The 19,013-nt window shown below is 52.8% G+C and overlaps 5 protein-coding genes across 5 annotated transcripts; 1 reads left to right on the top strand and 4 right to left on the bottom strand.

The window, feature by feature from the left end:
- Positions 1 to 974: 974 nt before the first annotated feature.
- Positions 975 to 3,563, bottom strand: CPAR01_13665 (uncharacterized protein; the record flags this gene model as incomplete). The annotated part of the gene is made up of 1 exon (XM_060497917.1): positions 975 to 3,563. The coding sequence occupies one exon, from the start codon at positions 3,561 to 3,563 to the stop codon at positions 975 to 977; it is 2,589 nt and encodes an 862-aa protein (XP_060343385.1).
- Positions 3,564 to 3,971: 408 nt separating this feature from the next.
- CPAR01_13664 (uncharacterized protein) lies at positions 3,972 to 4,425 on the bottom strand (the record flags this gene model as incomplete). The annotated part of the gene is made up of 2 exons (XM_060497916.1): positions 3,972 to 4,220; positions 4,315 to 4,425. Coding segments are annotated over 2 exons (360 nt in total), but the record flags the coding sequence as incomplete, so codon positions are not given.
- Positions 4,426 to 7,990: 3,565 nt separating this feature from the next.
- On the bottom strand, positions 7,991 to 8,924 carry CPAR01_13663 (phosducin; the record flags this gene model as incomplete). Its single annotated transcript, XM_060497915.1, has 2 exons — positions 7,991 to 8,239; positions 8,295 to 8,924. 2 exons carry the CDS (start codon positions 8,922 to 8,924, stop codon positions 7,991 to 7,993), a joined length of 879 nt encoding a protein of 292 aa, XP_060343383.1.
- Positions 8,925 to 11,198: 2,274 nt separating this feature from the next.
- Positions 11,199 to 11,384, top strand: CPAR01_13662 (uncharacterized protein; the record flags this gene model as incomplete). Its single annotated transcript, XM_060497914.1, has 1 exon — positions 11,199 to 11,384. The coding sequence occupies one exon, from the start codon at positions 11,199 to 11,201 to the stop codon at positions 11,382 to 11,384; it is 186 nt and encodes a 61-aa protein (XP_060343382.1).
- A 5,358-nt stretch (positions 11,385 to 16,742) lies between these two features.
- CPAR01_13661 (guanine nucleotide-binding protein subunit beta) lies at positions 16,743 to 18,115 on the bottom strand (the record flags this gene model as incomplete). The annotated part of the gene is made up of 5 exons (XM_060497913.1): positions 16,743 to 16,763; positions 16,823 to 16,942; positions 17,002 to 17,091; positions 17,162 to 17,880; positions 17,986 to 18,115. 5 exons carry the CDS (start codon positions 18,113 to 18,115, stop codon positions 16,743 to 16,745), a joined length of 1,080 nt encoding a protein of 359 aa, XP_060343381.1.
- Positions 18,116 to 19,013: the final 898 nt, after the last annotated feature.

Below are 19,013 nucleotides of genomic sequence, written 5' to 3'. Positions count from 1 at the left end.
TAAATGGGGGGATCGGAGAGTGGAAAGCAAAAGATGATTATGTTTCTTCGCTCGAGGTGAAGTTGGGAGTGGGTTGGACAAAATGAGGAAACAGCCCCTCATTCAAAAGTCAACAACAAGAGGGCAGGAGGGGTGTCGGGCGGGCCTGGCCCTTGCTGTTAGGTGCCCAGGCAGTGGCCATCCTGCCATCAGCAAGTACCCCTCCACCTAAATTATGAGGCATTGTACATGCTGTCGCCGCTCCTGGCTCTGTGGGGATGCACCTAAGCCAAAGCCCAAGCTGGATTCGCGCAGCCAATCACCAAGCCTGCTACCTTTGCCACTGGGGACCGGGAGTCCCTGATTTGGGGATGAGGATTCTGACGCTATCTTGGTCATTGCCCGGCCCTATCCGCACTATTGAACTGAGTAATCTTACTAGATGATTAACTGCGACTCTTTTGCTCGCAAGCTCGAACTATGACCGGACTGACTTCACCATTGTAAGACCCTGTTGTGAGCTCTCAGACCGTCGTGCTTCTGTCAGTCAGACAGGTAGGAAGAAACTTTTCCAGAAACCACTCAACTTGGGACCAAGTTTGGACGACGGACACAAGCACACGGCATATCCAGGCACAACTTGTAGATGTAAAGTAGGGAGTTTTACGAGACTGCTCGGAGAATCATTGCAGAAGCCTGCTCATAGTCTATCATTCCTGTCCATCCATTCATAAATACTGTAGCCGCCTCAAAGCGACTAGAAACTCGGGAACTCGGCGGAGCTTACCCTGACCTGCCTCACTTCGCCGTCGCAACTGCGAACAATACATGGGAAGAGTGGGGAGAGCGATGTGAATAACTAAACATTGAAGGGCGAATGAAGCAAAAAAGATGAGACAGCCATTACAAAACCCATACCGATAACTCCAGTTCCTTCCAGTCCTTGTCCCTAACCGGCCTCCAAGGTATCTCCATACTTGCGTGTAAAATCAGACTCATCCTTGCTGTCGGCACTGCTGCGTCCACCTAGAAAAGCCGGAGCCTGTTTGGCATCTAGCCGCCAGGCGCTCTCTCTTCCGACGAGCTCGCATCTCCTTCTTCTCCTTATCCAGGCGTTGGTTGTGGGCCTCCGTCGCTGTCAACCGCAGCTTTTCCATGTGCTTCTTGGCCTTGTCCAAGTAGATCTTATGCTCTTCCGTCTTTTGCAAGACCTTCAATGCTAGGAGCCGAGATTGAAGTTGGGCTTTCGTGAACACAATATTCGCTCGGTCTCTCAACTCTTGCAATCGCTGTGGATTTCTCAGGCTCTGCAGGTTCTCAGACAGCTCTGCAGATCCCTTGACGATGGCATTCGCAGCGTTCGCGGCCCTCGCGGTGATGCGGGTAGATAACCCTCTGGTATCCGCTACGATGGAGTCCAGGCTCAGGAGGTTGAGGCTTGAGAGGTCGAAGGCTCGCTCCTCTGCCTGATGTGCGACACTGTTTGCTGTATCAAGGACGTGGGAAGCCACCGCCTTGCCATATCCAAGACAACGCTCGAGGACGGTCTGTCCAAGGTCGACCACAAAGGTCTCATTGACCTTGGGCTTTCGAGTTGTATTGACCGCAATAGTGAGGATGCCATGCGCTTCCGACTTAGGGATTTCAATCAAGATTCCCTCGTCGGTCGAAGAGAATCTGGTCTTAATAGACCTCTCGCCCTTGAGGACATCGATAGTGATCGAATCTTTGGCAAGCCATGATGTTTTCGTGCCAGAGGGGATTTTGATCAGTATCTCATTGCGGCTGACCTTCTCCGCCGAGCATACGTAGGCTTTGTCAGGAAATTTGTCTGCAATGAAGTCGGCAAGCTCTGCGAAAGGTGCAACAGCCGTGTTGCTGGTTGCAGACGCTTTTTGAGCCACCCGAATCGTTGTGGTGGATAGATTGATCGTCGAAGTCGAAGTCGACAGTACTGTCGGGGTCAAGGATGACAGTGTACTAGCTGTGGTAGAAGAGACTGTGGAAAGCGCTGGTGTGTTTGAAACTCCTGTCAAGAAGTAGTTGGAGAGCAGTGCTGTGGCGATGACGCTAAGGACAAGAAACGTGGTCTGGCCCACGACCCATAGGTCGATATCTTCCACGGTCTCGACAGCGCGGCGCCAAGTATGACGAACAGTCTTGCTCATGGTGTTAGAGTCGCACTTGCTCTTCTTCCAGTCTGCGTGATCGTAAAGGCCGGTAAGGTAGGCCAGGTTTCGATTCATCTGGCGAGCATCGATGTTGAGGAATGAGGTCAGGTCGATTGGGAGCTTGATAGAAGGCATGGCCCGGTCAGAAGACTCCACGCAGATGTGGATAGCGTGCTGGTTGATCATATCGTCCCATACTGCATTAGGTTGATGGTGGACCTCGTCGTTTGAAATGAAGATGCTAGGCACGGCGTGCCTTTGCATGAAGTTCCATGCAGCATTCCGGGTGCTTCTAGCAGCCTCATCGTCATTCTCCGTAACGTAGAAGATGGCGACATGAGGCAGCGTCCATGAAGGCTCAATAATAGATCCACTGGGCGCAAAAGCAGACTGGAAAGTCCGATCACCGTCCACAGTGATGTGATAGACAGTCTCACCCAGGAAACGCTCGCCTTGGTAGACAACCTCCTTCGCTGCCGTGCAATTTTCGACCTTGATTTGGTATTGTGAAGTCTTCATCAACTCAACTTCGGGGACCTTGGGGGATCCCAGAGATGATATAGGCACAACGTTATAGATACCAGCATCTTCGCTGATGCCGCATCCATCTGCGGATGCAGATGCTGTGAAGGCCGAGGAAATCTTGTATATAATATCATGCCTGGCTGCATGGCTGCCCGTGTACATGATCCGGAGAGGTTCCTTCGTCGCCAGACAGTGTGACGCCATTGTTTGACGGACTGCTGCGATGAGACGCTTGTTCTGGTCTGGGAAGTGGAGTGTCTTGGCGATGGAGGTCGACTGCTCCTCGGTAAAGGTGTGAATGGTATGTTTGACTGACACCTGCTTGAAGTAGACTGGGTCTTGCGTCTCGTCAAATTCGATGGACTGTACCAGCGGGGTTTGCTGGCTGATGTCCATGGAGCTATCGATGCCCAAAGGCGGCGTCGGGACGCGGGAGGACGGATTGAGGAGGCTCTGCTCAGCGTATTGAATGGACGAGGCTCGAGACCTGTCTTGCGCGGCGTCCTCTGAGTCTTGCGAGTCCGTATCCGACTGGTTGGTCATATCCTCTGTATGTTCAGTGCCAGCGAGGCTGTGGACGTCGTCGGGGCGGGCATAGTCAAAAGAGCTCAACGACTCAGCTTCGGTGCCACGGCCGTCCTGGCTCTCGTCGTCAGTGTTGATAAATTCGTATGTGCTCTCGGACAGTGCCACGACATCTTCGGGTGCTTCTGATGGAGTCATGATGTCGGGTTCGCTGGATGAAATCCAGCTAGCCAGTTGTCGGTTTCCTTGTGGTCGGGGGAACCTCAAAGTCAGCTCGGAAGATGACAAGGTTGTCGATGCTGCCGGGCTGTGGGTAGATGTGTCGACGTCCGTGGTAGAATCGGCGCTGTGCTGCTCTTCCATACCGAGATAACAAGGGTTAGCCTTTTGTGTTATCCCGTCATGCCTCAGGAAGTCTGGGAGCTGGAAGAAATGGGATATGCTCGACAGTCGGCGGCTGTATGTGGTGGAAGGAATTAACGGAGTGGTTGTGGTGGTTGTGGCGGTGGTGGGAGGATGGAGGGGTAAAGCGGGATATGAAGCAGGTCACGCTCGTGAGCTGACACAACGGACGGCGGTTGAGGGGCGTGGAGGGGTTGCTTTTTCTTCGGGACAAACGACCTGATCCAAGAAGTTGAACATCTAGGTAGCAAAGACGATTCGGGGATGTAGAGAGAGAAAAAAGAGATTCAACTAACTCTGGCCGGGCCTTTGGGATGTGTAGGAGGATTGTGAGGTGGTGGCGGGAGGTGAAGTAAGGTAGATGGGTACTCAGGTAAAGGTAGGTAAGGTAGGGTGCGTCGTCAAGGTCGGTCGGCGGCAGGTGTTGCCTGTACGGTGTACCTGCCTGTCTGCCTGGCCTGCCTTGCCCAGCTTACCGAGAAGGTGCTCGCTGCTGCGTGCTTGCCAGCTGGTATTGCCTTGCGGAACGAAATGGCCAACGCGGGGTGGGGAAATGGCAAGGGACTGGAAGGGACAGGATGAGATGGGACGAGAAGGCGGTCGGTTTATCGGAGGTGACTACCTTACCTTGGGTATGACTTGGGGATGTCACGCGGCTGCCGCTATCGAGAAGTTGCGACAAAGATAAGGAACAAGGGTACAGTCTGCTAACCTGATGGCGTTGCTCACGTTTGGTCCTAGCCGTCAAAGCGTCAGCAGGCCAGGGTTTGGATTTGGGGGTTTCGTTCCGATATTGGTCGTTCCGGAAGGGAAGTTGAGTGCCCTACGAAGAATACTGAATAGAAGACGATGGGAAGTGAAGGAAGGAGAGATGTGGTGGAGGAATATGACAGTTTGTATCGGGATGGATGGATGGATGGATGCACCTCAAGGGTGGTGGGTGGTGCGGAGAGGAGAGAGACATTCAGGTCGGGCGCACCATCAAAAAGGCAGAAAGGCAGCTGAAAAGGCAACGGGACGGCAGTCGAGACACGACCAGGCGGTCCAGGAAGGTACCTACCTACCTTCCTTCCTTCCTTCCTTCCTTTACCGGACCTCATATCCTGCCTCACCATCCGCAGTTTTGGAGCAGGCAGGTGGCACCAAGTCAGAATAGCACGAAATAGCAAGAACTGTCAAGCGCCAAAGCTGAGATAAGTGCACAATTCCATACCTAAGGCACCTTACCTACTTAGTACTCGTGCAAAGTACCCTAGCAGTCATATCATCTTAACAGCCGTCGGCCAGACGCATCTCAGGTGCTCTTTGAAGGTGGGGGCGGGGGCGGGGTCCATTTCGCGACCGAGTAAAGGCGCAACATATGGCGTTCATTTCACCTTGAAGGACCACATCTGGCATTTTTAAAGCCGAGTATGCGTCACTCGCTCCGGGGCCTGGATACCTCGCGTTCAAATGGAATGTCACTGGCAACTTCCCCCCGCCCACTTTGATTGCAGCTCGTCACAAGCAGATACGCATCATTGTACCTCTTATCGATAACAAGCCGGGGGAAATCGGTGCCAGCTGCAACTTGCACCACGCACCGCGCACCGCTGCGACCTGCCATGGTGGGGTTCCTTATCCACTAGCCCACCATCACCCCGCCTGTGAACCGCTGTTGGTGCCAACAGCCTTGGGTTAGCTCCAACCCCTACGGGCCTCGAGTGGCATCTCGACGGAGGAAGATCCGCTCACTCCCAACATCACCTCTTAGCTTCCTTTTCAACTTGGATCGGGTTCCATTTGGGCTTCATTTGGGCCGAACTCCTTCATTCTTCTATGGGAATGTTCACCCGTTATCTTCAAGACCTTCCCAGGGCACTTGTTGTAGGCACATCTTCCAGGCTGCCGCTTCAGGCGCAAAGTCTGGAAGTGAACCACTCATCGTCCCCTCGCACAGGCTGAAGCAAGGTACCAACCTAAATGTCCAAGTCATCCAATGTGGAAAGCTCAAGTGACTACCGCCCGCTTGCGGCATAGGAAAAGACCAACAGGTTCGCCACGCACCACGATCACGACGCCTCACCACGAATTTCACAAAAGACTGCGCAAGTATATCCAAACATGGCTCAGCGGGGGAGGAAAGAAAGGTACAATTTCGACCCTAGGTTGTGTGAGGCCCGCATGTCTTCCGAATGTTTCACCTTTTTGCCGTCTTTCCTGTCTCTGAGAATCCCATGTCTTAGCCGAAGAAAAGGGTGTGTGGCTTCAATACCATTTGATTGTGGCTCATGTGTCAAGTGGGGGTGCAACTTCCATTCTCAGCTCACCTCAGCTGGACTGACACCTCTTCCATGTTAACGAACAGCCAAGATATCGTTGGAACATCTTCATGCGATAATTCAAGAGATTTCTGTTTATGGAATGTACACATCGAAAAATTACACAATTGAGCCAAGATACATTCGAAGATAGGTCACTTGCTGGAGTTGGCATTCAGTAGGGCAATATACGTTGTTAGCGAGAAAGGTTATGTGCTTTCGACTTCATCGTCATTTTGACCAACACCGTATCGTAGAGACAGGCCTTACCCAGAGAACCTCGCTTATTTCAGTTCTCTTGCAATTCTAAAACTTCATCCCTCGTTATGACGGCTCAATATTGCAGCGTCTCTCGTGGACATTCGAACCCCCGTTGTGAAGATAAGCTTGCAATCATTGCATCACTCAAGCCTGTCCTTCGTCGGCACACCAACATCTACACCTCGCATTGAGGAATGAATAATGCGCTCCTTTTCAAGTCGATGGACTTGGGAGAGCTCTGGCTTGGAGATTGCTGTACCAGAAGCTTTGCGCTATCTCTAGCCAAGTAGCCTGGCATTTCAAGAATGCCATTCCGGAGTTCGCGATAGACAAAACACAGACGTGACGTTGCAGATACCCAATTTGACGACACTTCAGCGCCAGACAAGAAATCGTATCAAATCACCTCAAGAAAGCCAGTCCCAACCCGACCAGCCACGCAAGGGGATTTATACACCCACCCGATTGCACACATCTATACACGGTCGGTAGGTGCTCGAAATATGTTCCTCAACTCATGGGTGTGAAAAAAGTCAAAAGGCGAGATGCAAAGAATGCAAAAAGAAGCAAGCAGTTTTGAACTCGAAACTTGTACAACCCGAAAATACTCTTCACCTGGGGCAAAAAAGAGCAAACAGGGCCTCTCTCTCGGAACAGAAAACCAGCCACTCCAACAACCCCAGCCCCAGCTCCAGCTCCAGCCCACCCCTTTCCCCGGGCCGGAACACGTTGCCGGAATTTTCGTTCCCTGGGCTCAGTGGTTTCTGGTTCCTATGAAACAACGGAGCTGGACAGGGGGACGTTGACCATCAACGGGAGAAGACGGCACAAGAAGGAGGCAGAGGACTGAGACTTTAGAGAATCGAGAATTTGTTACTATTCCTATTGTAACCCCAGGATTAGTAACAAATTGCAATCTCACTCCTATTCTTCCTTGTTTTTACCCCCTGCTTTTGCTGGAGATCACGCAAGACACACAGACGACGGTAACCGCAGAGGCGAGAGAAAACAAAGGCTGCATTTCTTGGTTTCTTTGCTGACCAAATCTTAGAAACGCTCTATTTGGACCCATGTCTCTGTATCCGTATCCGGTACTGGATCCAAATCCTCCCGCAATCTGCCTCGAAATCTCGCAAAGTCCCGAAGCAGAAAATCCACCGAGAGCCTTGTCCTTGTACTTGTCACCCCCTCCTCCAGCCCTAGGAGGCTGTTATCATTGAATTCGTTACCTTCGTTGACGGTTTGGTGTCGAGGGGGACTACGTGTATCCAAGGGTAAGGCAACCGCAACCCTTAAAACGACGTATATGCAATGTAACCTCTCATTTACCGACATCAATGCAATCATGAACAGTACGTCCACATTATTTGTGTAAAATCGTTGGACAGAGTCCGCGTGGACTTATGAATTCTACAGGGAATCGGTAAAAGTTGGGAACCCAGCCTACAATCCTTAGATGCTTTTGCAGCGTGACATTGCATTTTCATCTTCCCAAACCCGCAGCCGGTACGTTTCTTGCATGACAACCGACATCTCGGGCATGAATCTCCCCTCATCATTACAGAAACAAGAAAACCCCGAAGAAAAGACCAATGGTGTATCAACGTCTTCCCCCAAAGTGACGACAATATCCCAGAGAAAACTCCGCTCCACAACCCAAAAGTCCTGGTCAGATATGAGAACCGAATGCGCAATGAAAATGGTGTAGAAAAAAAGGGAACCGTTATGCTCGCGGAAGAGAACGCGCTGCAAAATGGGGGTATCGTAACAGAGGAGATGAGGTTGTTTTTTTGCGCATGTTGAGTGCTGTTTATGACCGTGTTTGCATCATAGGATGTCGTGCTTCTGGAAAAGCCGTGCCAGCGTGTCGGTACCAAACATTTCGTCGTCGGGGATCATTTCAATGATGCCTGTGAGGTTGGCGATCATGTCACCCTGGTTGCGGTACGCCAAAACCGCAGGCACAGCGGCGTTATCGAACTCAATGTCAAGATAGTGTACCTTGACAAAGTGTATTGTTGAGTGCTGCGATACAAGAGGCATCATGGCATGCTCTATTGTCGCAGAAACGTCACACTAGAAGTCTCGTTAGGACTCAAAACTTGGGAATGATAGTCTCAATGGAGCTCACCTCTGGGTCATAGACGAAGACGACAACAACAGTGTCCCGCGCAACCTTCTCGATGGCATCGAGGTAGCCCAAGGCATCAACCTCATCCAGACGTCCGTAAATTCGCACACTAGGACTTGTTCTCCGGTTCCGAATAACCTTGTTGGAGTCGCTCTCGAGTTCTCTTCGGCGGCTCTCGCGCCATTGCTGCATGAAACTGTCGTCAGAGTCGCTGCCGTTGCCCTCATCCGTCTCGCTTTCGCTTTTGTTCGATGGTGGCGGCTGGGAGTTGATGTTGTCGAGGCCGAAGATGGAGCGCCTCACTGTAGTGCGCGCGCGGCTCATGAAAGAAGTCTTGCGAGCGTTCTCGTAGTTGCGAGCATCGGCGATGACGCCCTTAACACCAGTGGTACGACCGGCATCGAAGCTAGCTGGAGGCAGCTTCAGGTCGGAGCCGGTCTGACCAAGAGATGGCATACGCATGGCGGCGTCGATTTGGGAGTTGCGATATCTCTCTTCCTCGTCGAGGTCAAGGCTGTCCTGTTCGCGACGGTCGTGGTCTCGGTCTTCGGGATGTACTTTGCTGGTGTCACGGGAGTTTGCTGCTAGCAGAGCATTGAATTCTTCCTGGGCTGGTGTAGGGTTCGACATCTTGAAGGTCGTGTGGCGCGGCCGGGGAGGGGGAGCTTGATTTATGTATAGGACAAGGAGCGGAGGAGCGGGTGGGCGTGTGGTCAGAGGAGGAGGTTGTCGTCCAGGGTGTTGTTAAGACGGAGTAAACAAGCAGGTTGTGAAGAGTTGGCAATCGTGCGACGTTGAGCTTGGAAGGGTGTGCCCGGTTGTTCTGTCAGGGCGTCTACTTCGTAGTCGAGCAAGCAAAGTGACTTGTTCGGACAAGGACAGGATGGGTAGCGCAAATGGTGGTGGTGGGAGAGTCTGGAGAGGAGAGGACGGGCGGACGGTGGGAGGCGAAGCAGAGACGACTGGGAGTTGGATCGAAAGGATGGAGGCCCTTCGATGGGATTTTCTCGAAGCAGTGGAGTCGAAGCCAGGGGTCAACCCTTGCGTGGAACACGATGCGGTGAAAGCCGGGCCCCAGTGGTGTACGGAGTAGTGGATAGTCAAGAGTCAACAGACTGGCGCGATGCGTGAGTGGTGCGAGATGTGCGCAAAAGGGTAAAAGGGGGGGCTCGAGGGTCGAGGATCGAGGGTCGAGGTGGAAGCCCCTGGGGTGCGTCAGGCTGTTTCAGAAGCGGCGGAGGCGCGTGGTTGCGAACAGGGGAGACTGGACGGCAAAGTGTGGATGAATGGCAGAAGGTGAGGCCTTTGGCTACTGGCATTCGTGGGTTGTTAACTTGTTCGGGGGTATAGGGGGTTTAGTGACGGGTCCAGGTGAGATCTGGTTGCGGTAAGAGGCATGTAGTCCGCGATGTTAAGACGAGGATGCGGGAGTTGATGATCGTTTGCGGGCGCAAAGACGCTGGAACGCTGGCACGGCAAGACCGGACAATTTCTTTCCAGCCCTGTAACTTGTGCTTGATTGAGCTGCCCACCCCCGTCCAGTCCCCGATTTCCGATGTCGATGATTGTGGGCGAGTCAACTTTTTGCAAGGACACGAATGCCGAACTGGGACGTGCAGATGACGGAACAGAGAGGCCAGCCACGATGGTGTCGTCACGCATGAGGATACCGGCGACGTGGAGGGAAGGGGGCAGAAAGGAAAAGTGGAGAATGTGTGTACATTTTGTAGTACCTTACCTACGCAGGAGTACTTCGTAACGCAGTAAATTGTATGGAGGAAGGTGCCAGTCAGTCACCAATTGCCAGTGCAGGGCAGGCAGGACAGGCAAGGCAAGGAAAGAAGGGAGGCGGCTGTGGAAGAGAACCAAGCACACAAGGTACAAATGCAACCTTCCTTAAGGTACTCCGTAATTGAAAATAAATGCAAGTACCTGATCCAAATGCAACTGCAGCTGCGACTCTTCCTGTCTGTTTGGCGTCTGCATATCCCTTCCATTGAAGAATAAAGTTAGGGTAGTCTAGAATGGAAAGTTGGGCAAATTACCTCCATTTCCCTTTTCACAAACCAACGGTCAACGCGCAAACCCTCAGTCAGCTGCAGCCCAAAATAAAATAAAATAAAAGAAGAAAAAAACATTCCTTTTTCCGCCGTCTCAAACTAACCGTCAATCAGGCTACTTTGCTTACCTTACCCCAAGGTACGGACCTGTTACCGTCGAAAAGGGGCCGGATCGATCAGACTACTTATTATGTACTACCCAAGGTGCTCCGTACACAGCATTATTACGGAGCAGAGAGAGAAGGGGTCAGGAACCGCAACATCCGTTCTCCAGCACAGCACCACACCATCTTGCTTTTCCTCTGCCCGCGTGGCTTTGCTGGGATCATGGTGCTTGTCAGCATCATTCGACCCATCCACTCCATCTCTGCCCATTTTCTCTCCTTTTTGCAACGTCGTCACTTCACGCTTGTCCAATCAATGCAAACCACTACGAGAGGTGGGGGACAATTCGGGACCTTGCAGATAGGATGCACGCTGCACGTCGATGAGTTGGCTGAGCCGCTTTCTACTATAATCTTTCTTTATTTGTTATTGCTGTGAATTACACCCGCTCCCCGCCGGCCCGTTGGAGACATCACGTAGTTGACCTTTTGCTCCGACTCTCGAGCAATAGACGGGCCGGTGGCGAGGAACTTAGAAAAGGCGCCGAAGCCACGCCAAGACTTCCAAAGTTGGCGATCGCGATGAAGAAAACAAACACGGCTACCTATTATGTCTCGTATGTCTCGTGTTGGGCCGTCTGTGGGTTGACTGGTTGGCCCCAAATTGGCTCACCGCACGCTACGTGCCAGCCGTGATTGGGAAGACGCTTCGCAGTTGACTTCTCTCCAGTGTTCTCGAAATGGCGAGGACCTCGTACCACCTCGCAAATCATTATACAAGCCCTCCAGAAGGTTGCCTCGACTTAGGACCATTGGTCACCAGCTTCCGCTTCTTCAGGGTCCTCGGAACAGTCTCTTTCGCTTTCCTCTCTCCACCTTACTCAAGGCGCTTCAATTTACAACTACGCCTGTGCTCGCATTTCTAACCCTCCTGCCTCAGACATCATGTCTCATTCCGGCTAGTACGAGTCGTTGCGCCTTACCGGCCAGTGCGGGAGGACCCTGCATCGGAGTTGGTGCTGCAACTGGCAATTATTTGTGGTAGAGAAGGGGATTGATACCGCAGGGCAGCGACGTTCCTTGCTCTGGTGCCTATTCGCGAGTGTCTCGCATCAAGTGCGTCTTCAAATTCCAGACACAATGTCTCACGCCCAACTTCTTCACCGCGGCTCCAAGACACCGACTCTATCCGTCGTCGGCCCAGCCGAATCGCAAACCCGCCGTCAAAGACTGAGCCCAGGCTTACTGCGTCAAAGAGACAATGGCAGTTCGCTGTGCGTTGCTGAGAGAGATACGCGGATAGTCTCAGCAGAAGACCTTGCCAGACTAGGCCCCTCCATTGATTGCCTAATAGTTACCCATGATCCTCAACAAGCTCCCCATAGGAGGGCATAGATACACGCACATCTCCTTTAGCGCCTGAAGCAAACATGGACTGCTTGAGACGGTCAGAAACCACTTCACCGAGGAAGATGCCTAACTGACCCAGTAAAAGATCACGACGCCATCATCCCACTGTGCGATGACATTGTTCACCATTCATCATCCCCTTTGCTAAAACATAAGGACTCCAAAACAGCGCACAGCAGTCTCGCCATCAGCTCCAGAGATCTCTAACAATGACATGCGCTTATCGTCATATTTTGCCCAGTTTTGTCGTCCGAAAGTCCCCGTTTGCCTTCGTTCCCTGCCTGGTCTGCTTAGATCTTTGGTCGAGACTTGGCCACGGCGTCGTGTGACCGCACTTGTCGGTGCTCCCCAGTCAATGCGGACGGAGGCTTGAGACGAGCGGACTTTTTTGTCCACTGCACATAATTATCGACTTCTCGATGACAGGTCTCTCACTCCACTCAGATCGGCACATTGGCCGATTCATCTCGACTTGAGCGTACGGACTAGCCATCATCCATGGTCTTTGATGGTCATGGACGGCGTCCTCTGTATACTTTGCTATGTTCCCAGGACGTTCGGTTCATAGCACTACTATTACCAATGACATGCTAACTCAAGTTGTTATGATCGTTGACTAATCCGTAGCTGGCAACGTTCAGTCTCAAGTAACAACTATGGGTCTTCATGCCACGCATGGCATGGCTTTCCAGATTCGCATGAAGAGGCATCACGACGTGTTCAAACATGAGTCACCTTCTCCGCCCCGGATACGCCGTTTCATGCCTTACGACAGACATTTTGTGGACACGATGTCGCGCGTGGTCGACCCAGAACCACGGCTCCCGATGCTGCTCGTGCGTTGCTGACTTATCATCCGATTCTATCTCCAAGGGACCAAGACTCCATTCATCCACCTCGGAACACGACTCAGTGACGGCAGCTCACTCCGCAAGTCAAACTTTTTAGCGTACCATTCACCATTAGTAGTAGACCCTAGCGGAAATCTATTCAAAACAATCCCCGAAAGCGATTTCACTCGTCACAAGACCCGACAGGGGCTATGTGCATTCTAACGAGATGCATATTCGTTCTGGATATACGCGCGGGTTTTATGCGTTTGTTTCACAGAATACACCTATGTTTAATAATTAAAACATCCTGGGCTTGTAGCCAAGGAGATTCCTTGTCCAGGGCTGGTCTCGTCCACTTCAGTTCGTTGCCACAAACAAACATTGCTGGCAGTGCGGCATCGAAGCTGGGCGTTCTCACAACAAGTTATGCGATACTCATGTTGTCGATACATCAAGCGAAGCGTCTTGCAGCCGGTCCGTTTACTCGTGTCTTTCTCAATAACTCTCAGACTCCAAACTTGGCTTTTGCGCCTCGCCACACCGCAAGCTGCACGCTGCCGGCACTATGCCGCTGCACATGCTCTAGTCGTTATCCGATCACAATGGCCTGACACCTGCATATGCTCTGATCACGAGAAGGGCGGAAAACTCGAGGAATGAGCGTTGACTGTATCAGACTCTGCCAGCGACACGTATAGTTCTGTCAAACACGTTGACTCCTCCACCGCTCATGCAGTATGCATCCCACCGGGTTTAATGAAGATCGACCGAGGCACCGAAAGGTATCATCCAAAACACCAGTGCGGGTCGACGGTGGCCACTCGATACACACTACGGATACACAGTAGGCATCGAAGTGCTCTATCTACGTATACCTCGTGGCTACCAGGATCTCTGCATCCGCAAGCGCATCGAGATTTCCAAGTATAACTCAAACATAGGGCCTCAGCCACCAAATCCTTCTTCCTCGCCCTTCTCTTCATCCCTTCCCCGGGTCCGTCCCTAGCTGCTCTTTTACTAACTCCTTTTGCAGTAGCCGGGAGCCGCTACAGATTGTAGCCTCAACGATCTTCAACGCCCGCAGCCGGACATATGCAACCCATCGAGGTGGTATATTTCCCACCGCATGCTTCTGTATTTTGGGCGTTTCTCCTGCGATCCTCATCGTCTGTGCTGGAAATGATCTCGATTCCAAAGTTTCCAAAACCCATCGCAAGATCTTCTCGAAGCTCCTGCAATGAACGCCACATGCATAGAAGGCAGCTCGCAGGCTTCCATTGCCCCACGAGAAAAAGAGAAACCAGCAACGGTTCCCATCGTCCTCCTCCACCATCTAACGAGCTACCACGTTTCCCCAATACAGCCCGGCACGAACGCCCGCTCACATTTGAAGAGGTCAAATTCCAACGCGGGAAGCTGACTCGGGCAATCCCGTCGTCTCGTCTGAGAGCCTCTGGCATCTTTTCACCCCATTCGCCAACTGAGAAAGCTAGGTAAAATCAGCGAGCGATTGGGTTATCGAACCGTATGGCAGTACGGCAAACGGCAGAGCCAAACTCCGAGTGGCTTGTCCTTCACGTGGCAACGAGATGGGGGAGGGAATGGCCATCAACAGACGAACCTCACGCCCTGGTCCGTCCGCCATCCTTTTTTCCTTCCCCCCCATCCGGATAACTCAAAATCATTGTATCAGGAGGGGAAAGGTTCAGTATTCGTACTGATTATGCTACCAAGTGGCTTCCACATGCAGTCTTTCTTCCTTGCCTACTGCGCAAAGTGTGAGTGTCCTTCAGCCTTTCATCAGCTTCCGAGATGGCCCCACCACGTCGGAACCGAGTGTCGCCGGGATTTCTGGGGTCCCGTTCTCCACTTCCCGCCGCTTCCATGGGTCACGCCTCCGGCCTCCTTTCAAATTATCTCCGGATGCTCCGAGGAGAACCGTACGGCAAGCGTTCGGCCTTTGCGTTCCCCAGAGACCCAGCTCACCACTGGGATTCGTTGATCCGAATCGTTCTTCCTCTTGGGGCCCTCCTGTCCCCCTTTTCCATGAAAGACAGACCCACACCGGACCTGCGCTGCTTCATCACCTCTAATCGCATCCCTCTTTTTCCTTCTCTCTCCTCTTCGCCTCCCAACGAATCCCCAAAGCCTCAGCTCTGGACACATCGAAGAAATCATATGTATGCGTCGTCTCCCCCCCCCCCCCCCCCCCCCCCCCCCCCCCCTCCCCCCCCCCCCTTTTCCCTCCCCCCCCCCCCCCCCCCCCCCCAAACCCCCAAACCCCCCCCCTGGACAACACCAAAAAAAACATTTTTTTGGTCCTCCCCCCCCCCCCCCCCCCGTCAATGTCATCTTCCAGGCGAGCGAGGGTTTTGACGTCGGAACTTCCGAGAAACTGGTTCGGAAACGTCCCATGTTCTTTGTGATCATGGAAAAAGTTAACATCTCCCACCAACGTCCTTCACCCGTCATACATCATTCGTTTGCCTAATTGACCGTGACCAAAGCCAAGGCTTCTACTCCGTGCGCCGTGCCGCTGTCGATTTGATGTCGTAGTGTCCCTTGGGATGAAGCTGAACATTTCGAAATCCTCGTCCTTTCCTGTAGTCAGTAAATAGTACAGAGTCACACGCGCTGAACTTGCAACTGCGCTTTGGCCATCTCGCTGTCGTATGCGAACCTCGTCTAATGCTGTGCAAGGGAGCCACTTGCCTACTAACATCGTATGAAGCAGCAGCTCCTGGTTAGCGTAGTCAAGACATGCATATTACTCACTTGCCAAGGCAATCGGCACTTGAACAGAGGATGAACGAGCATTGAGCGCGAGCTATAGTACAGGCAACAAGTAGGTATAGGAGGAAAGGAAGGCTTCAGGCAGGCGGCCACGCAAGGAAGAAAAAACAGATCTTCATCACTTCCACCCACGCCCATGCACACATGTCTTCGTTCTGTAGGCGGCTTCTGTCGGACCCTGATTTCCCGTTGGGCTTCAACCCAAACCCTCCCCCGTGTCATCCAAATAAACACAACCCTCCCGGGAAAACTAGGGTTCGACCACTGTTGCCGTACGACATCAACTCGCTGCCCCCTTTGTATACGGAAATGACAACTCGCCGCCTACAACAAATCGACCTCCCGGTCGACTAGCCTTGTTTCTTCCCGCCTTCCTACGAGGCAATCCATTTTTGTCTCTACTATACTTCGGCTTCGCGTCGCCTCGGACGACATGGCGGGGCGACATGCGGTGCTTTCGTCTACCGAACCGACCCCCACGGGTGGAATCGAGGAAATAAGGAAATGCGGGATCGAACGATGCGGCGCGTTTTTTTTCGACGGACAACTAAGCGACAAGGGGATTATCGGACAAAGACGGAAAAACTCTTTTCGATGGTATAGAAAACTCCTTGTTGCGAATTGCAGCACTTCCCCCTCCCGAGCCGCGAGAGTTTGGTCGGTGTCGGAATCGCGTGCTTTGCTTGTCTATGCGTTTGTAGGGTTGGATTTCGTTGGGGTATCAAAATGCCTCGATTCCGTTCCCTCCTTGGCGGTCCTGTCGTATCCGGATCCGGTGGCAGACGTTGCAGGAGATGTGAAGCAGACATGACTCGGGAAAGGCCACATGTGGAAAACCCACCCATGCGTTACAAACCGCCTAATCTAACAACCAGGTGCTAGAATGAGGCCCAAAAAAAAAAGAGGACTATGGTGCAAAAGAATCGTTTTGACGATGAGGATGATTGGTGGTGGCTGGCATAACAAGAGAGAAAGGGGACCCTGTTTAGTTCCTACAGCCGCCCGTGCCGGCGAAAGGGCGGCTCCAGCTGGGGTGGTAGACGATGAGAAAAGTGAGCTTTGGTATGAGCAGGTATGTCGTGACTTCGTCCTGTGTGTGCCAGTACTCGCGGATTAGAAAAGGGCAGCACCAGGGTTTCGAAAATTAAGTTGGCCAAATAACCACTCGACAGAAGATTAAAATGGTTTCGCGCGTACTGGAACCAGTATATCCAGACAGGACTTCGTCGTTATCGGGGTCGGGGTGGTTTAGTATGCCCAGATTTTCAGCTGTTACCATCGGTCAGTATGGGGAATTCCAGGAATATTGGGTGGAGGCATTTGCGTACAAGTGAATCCCATGATCCTGTGCACAAGCTGATGCCGTCGTTGCTAACGCCCAAGCAGCTAACTCTGTTCTCGTGGCCGACGAGAGAGCCGACCTTTTCTCCGCGAGTCACATCCCAGACCTGAAAGAAGGGTTAGTAATCAGTTCACCCCCATTAGGCCATCGAGATTCCCAACATACCTTGCATTCAAAGTCGTCATAGCCAGCAAACAATAAGCGTCCAGAGACTGAGGTCGCTACGGAGGTGATGCCGCAGAGAATAGATTCGGACTGGATCAGAGAGCAAGTTAGCAATCAGGGGTCCAATGATTTCCCTCAAAGGTCGCGCTAGCCGACTTACGCCGTAAAGGTTCAATTCGCGGTCAGCACGAATATCAAAGAGGCGGCAGGTAGCGTCATCGGAGCCGGTGACGAAGGAGTGGCCGTCGGGGAAGAATTGGATGGCGTTGATGTCGGACTCGTGGCCGGCAAACGTCTGAACGGCCTTTCCGGCACGGATATCCCACAGCTTGGCGAAAGCGTCGCAGGCACCCGAGATGAATGTGTTGGAGTTGGTGGGGTTGAGACTGATGCTCATTACATCGCCCAAGTGGTCGGCGAACTCGATAACCTTTTGGCCCGTCTCGATATCCCACTTCATACATGTCATGTCACCAGAAGAGGTGAGGATGCTGCGGTCGTTGATGAAGCGACAGCATGAAAGATAACCGGCATGGCCAGACAACTCCCTCGCGACGCGGGTGGGACCCTCTCTCTGCTGGTTGAGGTTGTAAATGGAGCAAATATTGTCGAGACCACCGCAAGCGACGTAGTTACCGCTGGGAGCGTAGGCACAGGTCATGACCCAGGATGATCTGAGGGGAATGGCGTGGACCTTGTTCGTCGTGTAGGCATCCCAAATGATGAGCTTGCCATCCTGCGAGGCGGAGACAAGATGTCTTCTATCGGTAGACCAATGCATGGCGTAAATCTTGGCCAAATGACCCTTGAGCGTGCGCTTGGCCTTCATCAGCTGGTTCTTTGGGATCGGCTCGTGGGCCTGCTGGGCGACGGTGCGGACTGTTGATCGAACATGTGTGGTTAGCGTGACGAGGAGCGATCGGGGAATTCAATTGAGAGAGAGGCGGTGGCAATCGACGATGAATTGACGATGGGAAAACTCACGAGTAGTATCGGCGAGCTCATCCTTCTTCCGCTTGATCCTGTCCTTGAGTGTCTCAGCCTCGCGTCGCGCCTGCTGGATGCGCGCCTGCATCGCCTCGGGCGACACATCGTTCTGGCCTTGAGAGTTCATCGTCGTGGACTGTCGTTTCGGCCTCGATCAATGGGGTGGCGGAGCGAAAGAGGCAGCAGCTGATGAAAAGAGGCGGCAGCGATAGAAACGGCGATGATGGGGGTGGTGGTGGTGGTGGTGGAAGCGGGCGAGGAGGTCGGATCGGGAGGAGGTGGTCGTCGGTCGTTGGATGAGGGTTGAGGGTTGGAATTGAAATTGAGCGGGAGTCGGTGGAGAGGGAGGAAAGAGAGGTGTGGTGGTTGTCCAGTTCCAGATGGAAGGGGAATGCAAGCTCCAGGGGGGGTTGCTTTGCGCGGACCAGTAAAACAGCAGGGTGGAAAGGAAATGATGGTCGGCCTGGGGGGGTGGTTGAATTATTAGAGAGGGAGCGCAGGTACCTGCCTTGACTGCGATTCGTCGGTCTGTTTAGCGGTACCTGCCGGGGGGGAAGGGGGCCACTGCCAACTGGGGGAGGTCTTATGCAGAAAACCCAGTAGTCGGGTGGACAGGAGCCGGAGCAGGAGCAGCAAGAGCAAGAGCAGGAACAGGAACAGGAGAGGGAGAGAGAGATGAGCGGGTGCGGGAGAGGAGAGGCAAGGTATGGAGCACAATGCCACAAAATGCTAAGTGGATTGGGATGGCTGGCTGGCAGTGGACGGAGGAAGAGATGGGAGAAAAAAAGAGGAGAGGACTGGACGGGGAACAGGACGAGAAGGGACTGGTGACTGGACGGAGGGGGGGCAAACACTGAGATGGTGAGTGAGGTGAAGGGGAGCGAGAGGAGGATCAAGGGCCGGGGCCGTCGCCGTGTAAGGTACCTAGTGCGTAAGGTAGGTACGGAGTAGAGGTACCTTGGACTCTGCGCAGTAAGGTAGAGCGAGGTGAAGTGGGTCCTCCTCTTTCGCCTCTCTTTTTTTCT

This window comes from Colletotrichum paranaense (genome assembly GCF_030867605.1).
Source record: "Colletotrichum paranaense strain IMI 384185 chromosome Unknown Scaffold_13.1, whole genome shotgun sequence".
Taxonomy (NCBI): domain Eukaryota; kingdom Fungi; phylum Ascomycota; class Sordariomycetes; order Glomerellales; family Glomerellaceae; genus Colletotrichum; species Colletotrichum paranaense.
This window is presented reverse-complemented; position numbering and strand designations above follow the sequence as displayed.